The sequence below is a fragment of the Aquarana catesbeiana genome, linkage group LG02, assembly GCF_042186555.1.
Source record: "Aquarana catesbeiana isolate 2022-GZ linkage group LG02, ASM4218655v1, whole genome shotgun sequence".
In the NCBI taxonomy this organism is placed as follows: domain Eukaryota; kingdom Metazoa; phylum Chordata; class Amphibia; order Anura; family Ranidae; genus Aquarana; species Aquarana catesbeiana.
The window spans coordinates 273,602,657-273,610,971 of NC_133325.1; the positions used below are offsets into that span (position 1 = coordinate 273,602,657).

Genomic DNA, 8,315 nt, shown 5'->3' on the forward strand with positions numbered 1-8,315 from the left:
AGCAGTGAATAGATTTCACTGCTTCATAAACGGACACCATTGTGTGAAATTCCTGGTGTTTCTGCCAGTCCCTCTGCTTTTCTATGACCACACAATGTACTGTTGTTTCTCTTCCCCCTGCTCTTATGCAGTTGAGAATAGAGGGAACATGATCACTTATAAAAAAAGGGGTGGAAAGTGTTTATACTTTTTATATCTATACACAAATGGTTTGCCTTTCATTTCTATTTTAAACTGAATGGGTTGTTTTACAAGAAGAAGGTTTGCATACACTTTAACTGTGCCAAAACAAAAATGGCATAGGCAATACGCATCGATTGGTGCCTTGCTAGATAGAATCAAGTATCCATGGGGGTTATTTACTAAAACTGAAATGTGCAAAAATCTGTTGCAGCTCTGCATATAAACCAATCAGCTCCCATGTTTTATTGTCAAAGCTTAAAGCGGAGGGCCACCCGTAAAAAAAAAAAAATGCCACCAAAATTCCTAAAAAAAAATAAAAAAAAAAACATTTGGAAAAAAAAATGTTTTATACTTACCTAAACCCTTGTTGCTAGGCAGTCTTCCTAATCTGCCTCTTCGTATTCTGCGGCGTGTTCTTCTCCTCGGTGAGCGGCCCCGTTGTCTTCTGGGAACTGTGTGTGTTCCCAGAACACCATGGGGCCATTCACAGATCGCTGCGCCGCTCGCACGTGCCCAGTAGGAAACTGGCAGTGAAGCCGCAAGGCTCCACTGCCTGTTTCCCTTACATAGGATGGCGGTGCCGGGACCCGAGAGCCGAGGGACGGTTCGGCCTCGGGCGGCCGACATTGCGTTCACCCAGGACAGGTAAGTCTACTTATTTAAAGTCAGCAGCTACAGTGTTTGTAGCTGCTGACTTTAAATTTTTTTTTTTAGCTGGCCGGAATCCCGCTTTAATTGAACAAGCTGAAGTTAGAAGCTGATTGGCTAGCATGTACAGCTGCACCAGATTCTGAGAGCACCAGCTTTAGTAACTCTCCCCCTATGTGTCACCAGAAGTGTTGCATTTGGCAGCCCAGCTTGTTGGCATCAGGCACCAGCCACATTGATTCTATCAGTAATTTTAGACTATCTTGATAATGCAGACATGGGGTTGGCTCTGCTGATCATTACTCTCTAGGAGCCATATTTATTTGGCTGCAAATGATAATATAAAAGCCTCTTGAGGCTACAGAGAACTCAATAGATTATGCATACAATGCACATTTGTTGCCTGATATCTTTTTTGTTAGAAACTTTGAGTATTTGCTATCCCAATCTTAACTACAAACGTGACTGCGGCAATATATTAGAAAGAAGCTTCACTTTTACATGTATAATGTGAGTTTAATTCCGTAACACAAAGCAACTACATGAGGTTTACCAAGGTATCCAGTTAATTATATATTTTAACAGTTTAGCTTTCTACACAGTTGATTGTTGCTGGTAGCTGCACAACATTGTTGGTTATGCAAGCTCCACACTTACAGCTACATGTGTCATAGTTTGATTTTACTGTTTGAGCTTATTTGACTGCGCACTTTTTAATATCCTTCGTATTTTACAAATGTGAGATGTTTATTTAACTTTATGGTGCTTTCTGTAATTCATAGGACATGGTTTGGCCACATGAGGGCAGTGTTTTTTTAATTGTCTTTAGGGTAAGATTGCATTTTTACATGATATCTACCAACATTATTCAGATGCAGAATATTTTATTGATCTCAAAGGGAAATTATTATGAACTTTATATTGATATGCAATATTAGCATAATGTGAATATTTTAGATTACATATTTTTTTATTGATACAAATAAAACTGGTCATTTACTTTTTCTAACAAAATGTATTGTCCTTTGAGAAAAGTAAGTTTTCTATTGTCTTATTTTAGGAGTCTGAAAGTTTGTTCCTTAGGGCTATTGAAGCTAACCCCTCATCTGCAAGTTATCATGGCAATTTGGGTAAGACTTTGATTCCATCATTAATATTTTCATTTAACGGAAAAAATGTCACACTCTAGACATTAACTGTGAGATATTTTCACAGTGATGGAGTGGAAATTAATTATCAAACAGTGTCGAGAAAGGAATGTAAAAAGGCATATGTTTAGCAGTTCTTTCTCACTGCGTTGTAATTGAAAGGGGTAAAATCAATTTCAATCAAATATATGTGTGCACAAAAGGCCCAGCGATTGGAGTGAAGCTTTTTCCTTTATGTGGAGATGACTGTTATAACTGTAAAGACCCCTGGTGCAGATGCTTTGTTTAGGAAACCCCATGAATAGAATTAAAAAATAGGAGAGGACTTTTGAGGCCTGCATTTTCTTATAGTACAATTCTGTCAAAGTTTTCAAGACATGCTGAGTTAAAAAGCACTGCAGAGAAAGTGGACAGGGCAAAACATAGAAGATCCTTAGGTCAATTCAGTTATTAGGGGGGTTTTTTGACAGTTTGAGATGATTAGCACAATATATTCTATTTATCATTGTAGACCACTGTGTTTAGCAATTTATTCTAATTAGCATTGTAAAAAAAGTTTTAAATATGTTTTAACAGAAGTTTTTTTATATAAAATTGTGTGAACATTTTAAAGAAATTTAGCCCTCAATGGGCATGTTTACTTACAAAAAGTCTATAAAATCAATGGACACAGAGAAAATTTCTGTTTTGCTTTTAACATATATTTCTTCGAGTCATGTGTGGCTAAGCTAACTAGCTAGGTAGTCGTACTGATCACTTCTGACTAACTTGTAGGAAAAGCTCTGTGCATAAGGCTTATTGTACACGGGATGTTTTACAACCTTTTCTGAACGATTTAACTCGAAAGATAGTAACCGACGTTTCAAAACTTGTTTTGCCGCATTTGTGTTTAGAAGTGTTTTTTTTTCAAATAGTCAAAAATTAAAAATGCCTGTAAACGAAACGTGGCTAAACGCAAGTTACTGAATTTACAAGCTGTTACAGGCATTTCAAATGCCTCTGAACATCCATCCTGGACGCATTTTTTTTGCTTTCCAAAAAATGCTTCTAAACTCAACCGCCTAGAAACGACTCCAAACGACCCTGTGTACATGTACTGAAAAGATAGCATAGAGGAGAGTTCAGAGGCAGCTGAAAAAAAAAAAAAAAAAAGCCCCAACTGCTCCGTTCTTCATTTTTGGCTATTTAAAAAAAAAAAAAATTTATTCAAGCTCGGCAAAAGGGACGTTTTAAACGTGGGTTACTATTTGTCAAGTTAAATCGTTCAGGACAGGTTGTAAAAATGGCCTGTGTACATTAAGCCTTTCCCTCCCTCCTAGAGTGTAAGCTCTAACGAGCAGGGCCCTCTGATTCCTCCTGTATTGAATTGTATTGTACTTGTACTGTCTGCCCTAATGTTGTAAAGCACTGCGTAAACTGTCCGCGCTATATAAATCCTGTATAATAATAATAATTAAGCCTTAGCTGTTTATTCTGCTATATCAGAATGTCTTAAGCAATTTGAGATATGTTGTGAAGTAGTTACTGAAGTGTGGTAGAGGTTGCGTTTCAAAGGGGCCTGCATACACCAAACTGTTAAACAAAGAGTTAACAAAACCGATTTAACCACTGGATTTTGTAATACCCCTTTACCCCAATTTTTTGTTTTTAGCACTTTCATAGTTTGACAATCACTCCATTATGCAACACTGTACCCAAATGAAATGTTATATCATTTTTCTAGACAGAGCTTTCATATTTAACCACTTGCCTAGAGGGTACTTTTATCCCCTTCCAGCCCAGGCCAATTTTCAGCTTTCAGCGCTGTCACACTTTGAATGACAATTGCGTGATCATGCAACACTGTACCCAAATGACATTTTTATAATTTTTTTTCACACAAATAGAGTATTTTTTGGTGGTATTTTTTGGTGGTATTTTTTTGCTAATAAAAAAACAAAAAAAGACCGAAAATTAGAAAAAAGATTTTTTTTCATAGTTTATCACATTTTGCAAACAGGTAATTTTTCTCCTTCACTGATGTGCACTGATGGGGCTGCACTGAGAGGTGGCAATGATAGGCAGCACTGATAGGCATGGATAGGTGGTACTGGTGGGCAATGTTGCCACCGATGTCCCTTTAACAGAAGCCAGTCATCGGCTTTCTTTTCTCCTCATGCTGTCAGCGTGAGGGGAAAAAGAAAGCTGGCAGCCGGCTTCTGTTTACATCGTGTGACCAGGTGTCATTGGCTAAGAGCTGATCACGTGGTAAAGGGGCACTGTGATTGGCTCTTTATCCCGATCTGTGATCAGCTGAGTCTGAAGGATCATCCGTGGACGCCAGCATTGTAAGCCTGCACTGTAGCCGTTGTTCGGCTATAGCGCAAGCAGGAACTGATTAATAACTACTGGTTTTGGTTTTGTTTTTTTAAGGAAAAAAAGATCTATTTCTCTGACTTTTTGTTAAAATAAAAATGACAGAATTGTACAAAAACCCTAAAAAATTACGCTTTTGGAAGGTAGATACTTCAAGGGGATAATTTTTTGTGACTTTTTTTGAAAATGAAGAAACCAGTATTGAGCGGGTTATGTACCAAGCCATCTAACGACAGCTCAGGACACCGCGATTTCTGGGTGGATCAGTCTCCTGATGGCGACTCCAGTGCTGTTTAGGTAAATTTAGGGCTGCCAATCCACCATTTAAAGATGTACTCCGAGAGAAAAGGGGTTAATGATTTCCAAATGCATGTTTCACTTGAAAAAATTAACTAATTTTACCTAATGCACTTTCTGATATGTGATTTTATAGATGGATATAAAATGTACATTGTCGGCCCACATTATTCACCATTACACAGTCCAATGTCTACAAGTGAGCAGGTTTTATTGAATGAAAGGGCCATCATGGTAACGTTGATCAAAATAACTGTAAATCAACAATCACCATGCCAAAATTCACTACACAATTCTTAAGTCACCTGTCTGAAAATTTTTGCATACATATATGTGAATTTTTTTTTTTTTTCTTCCTCTAGGTAAGGTAGCTCACATTTTAGTTCAGTCCATATTCAGTCTCCTAAAAAATCAAAATTTAAATTCCTTTACAACCGCTCAGCACACGTGCAGCGGCAAAAGGATGGGTTTTAATGCCCACACACTGCACATGTGCATCACTGGCGGACGATCGTCATGCGCTGAGAGTATACTCACAGCTCAAAGATCAAGCTGTCAGACAGCTCTTAGTCCAGGCTAATTATTGGTAGCAGGCATTACCGGCTTCTGATTGTCAATCCTTCCTGCCCCCCAGGCATTCAGAAGTGTTTAAAGGGACACCGGGCAGATGAGAAAGCTTTAAATACTAAAGTGTACCAGTAATTGAACTGTTAACAAACAAAAAGAAAATGCTGGCTCAAAAACAAAAAACAAAAAAAACCTTTTTAAGGTAAACTTGTCACAAACCTGGACAATTCAAACTGACCTCCAGAGATGTAGGCAGCAGAGCTTACAGTATATGCAAATCTTGCATTTTGAAGTACTTGTTCAACTTGACTGCACTCTCTCCTAATGGTCACTTAGGTTGCCCATCACATTAAAGGTTTTATAGGGAAACTTGTAAGAGTGACCAAGTTTGGCTCTTGCAATAACCGTTAAGATATGTATAACTACATAGCTGAATTTAATTATCCCCTTCCCGCCGAGCGTACACAGATGTGCGTACTCGGCTTTCGGGGGTTATACCGGGATGATGCCTGCAGCTGCAGGCATCATCCCAGTACTGGTTTTTAGAGCCGGCGATCGTCTTTCCTGGTATAACAACCGATGCGGCTAAAAGCCCGCATATGTAAACGGTGTTCAAATCACACATGTGAGGTATCGCCGCGATCCTCAGAGCGAGAGCAATAATTCTAGCATTAGACCTCCTCTGTAACTCTAACCTGGTAATCATAAAAAAATTTAAACCGTCACCTATGGAGATTTTTAGGTACCGTAGTTTGTCGCCATTCCACGAGTGCATGCAATTATAAAGCGTGACATGTTTGGTATCTATTTACTCGGCGTAACATCATCTTTCACATTATACAAAAAATTGGGCTAACTTTACTGTTTGGTTTTTTTAAAATTCATGAAAGTGTCCCTTTTCCAAAAAAGTTGTGTTTAAAACACCGCTTGCACAAATACCGTGTGATATAAAATATTGCAACAATCGCCATTTTATTCTCTAGATTCTCTGCTAAAAAATATATATATAATGTTTGGGGACTCTAAGTAATTTTCTAGCAAAAAATACGGATTTTAACTTGTAAACACCAAATTTCAAAAATAGGCTTAGCCATGAAAGGGTTATAATGCTTTATTTAGACAATCTATTTTTCATCATATGCTTAAAAAACATATCTTGATCTATTATTTTACAATAAGCATTCCAGCCAGGTCTTGAAAACTATAACCATAGAGAATAAACATTGTTTATATAATAAATCCATGTGCTAAATCCAAGCTGTTTTTAAAATGCTGTAGTTTCAACCTACTAGATTAGTTGCAAGATAAAGGATAGATAGCAAGGTGGCAAATTGAATTGTTTTAATGTGTGTTTGGAATATACTTTTTTCTTAAAAATGCATGTTAAAGAAAAATTAGTGATGGTCCTAAATACTAAAAAGTGTAATGTATTTTAGCTGTTCTTTACCATCGCTGGGGACATCTGGACCTGGCCAAAAAATACTATGAAATTTCCATGAAGCTTGACCCTTCTGCTCAGGGGACCAGAGAGAACTACAATCTTCTGAAACGAAAGCTGGAACAGAGAGGCCATATGTGAAACACAATCAAGATAGGGGAGCAGGCCAGGAACATTACAGCCATTGGCAGACACATCTGGTATTGAAATAGTGTGTGTTTTATGGTTGCATTGAAAACTGCCTTTTTGCTTTCTATTTTGCATTGATGGTTTCTAGCAGGCCCATAATAATAGCTGTCAAACCATGATTTGTTTGCTATTCTGCCCAAAAGTGTAGCATATGAAATAAAAACATTGTTAAGTAGCATCACTTGCTACACCCATGGCACCAATGATGTAAACACTTGTACTGTTACCGTTATTTATTTTTTTAATGTTTGCCGCATGTGTCTTGAATACAAAGTCTTTTATGCAGATTGTTAGAAGGAAGCAACATGCTTCACATTAAAGTTGTGAAGTTTTTACTCCTACCTGAGCATCCGAGTGTGCTGAACCTAAAACTGCATCCTTTACTCACAGACAAATGTTTTTGTTTTTTTTATTTTTTATATACAATTTATTCCTTTGTTAAATAAAAAGAAATAGTAAAAGCCTGTTATACCTTTTATGTACCTGCATACTTCTAGCAGTCCTGTAATCCAGGGCATCTTCTAGACATAGCTGCATATACAGTATGTTTGTTTTCCTTTGAAAGTGTATGTACCTAAATGTTCATCAAGCTTGCCATCTTTTTGTGTTCCAGGCTGTTTCACTCTTCATAGTAAGTGAAAACCACTTCTCTAGAATTGTTACATGTTCTGTTTTTTTTTTTTTGTTTTTTTTATTGCACCTTGGCATTCCACAATGTGTAAATCTATGATATGTCCTTTTTGTTTTCGGAAGTGTGTCACTATGTTTAGCATACCTTTAGGCATGTCATAATAAAAATAGTTTTATTGCCTTCTTAATGTGAATGCTATTTTTTACCAGAATCAATGAATCGGCCTCTCAAAACCCAGTGCCTCATAGAATGTAGGGAAAATACCTTCAGGTGACTGGATGCTGGCATATGCTTTGCTTGGAATACCCTGCAGTGTGCCCTTATTTAACCCCACCCATTCTGTGGGTTTTGTAGCAAGCAAGATGGGGAAACTGAGAACAAAGGGGAGGGACATGTCATGTACTGTACTCTAACATAATTTACCAGACTTGTCTGGTGCTAGATTTGACCACTCTTAATCTATCCTGATGAGGGATTTTGTCTATCAAGACAGCTTTCCTGGTTGACATTACATCAGCCAAGAGGTTTTCTGAAATGGGTCCTTACACATAAGGAGCCTGTCCTGACCTTTTATCTGGACCCAGTGGTCCTAAATCCTACACTGGGCTCTAACCCTAAAGTGACTTTGGTTATTGACAAAAAACAAGAAATCGTTCTTCCCACTTTCAAAATGTTCAGTGTGTGTTTTGACATGAAGCAATGCACATGGGTGTGAACGCAGCCATAATCGTACATTACTTGTTGAGCAAGTGATAAATATTACATTATGGCTATTATGAGGCTGTGGACTATTAGGGCTAGTTTACACTTGCTTCAGACAGGCTTTGTTAAAGCTCTCTGAATGCCAGTCAAAGCCCCT

General features: G+C 37.7%; 1 protein-coding gene across 1 annotated transcript in view; it reads left to right on the forward strand.

The window, feature by feature from the left end:
* Positions 1-7,643, forward strand: part of TMTC4 (transmembrane O-mannosyltransferase targeting cadherins 4) — a 139,388-nt gene extending 131,745 nt beyond the window's left edge. The window contains exons 15-16 of the mRNA XM_073614440.1: positions 1,892-1,961; positions 6,635-7,643. Coding sequence (XP_073470541.1) covers positions 1,892-1,961; positions 6,635-6,777 — 213 coding nt within the window. The 3' untranslated portion in view covers positions 6,778-7,643. The remainder of the gene's footprint in view (positions 1-1,891; positions 1,962-6,634) is intronic.
* Positions 7,644-8,315: the final 672 nt, after the last annotated feature.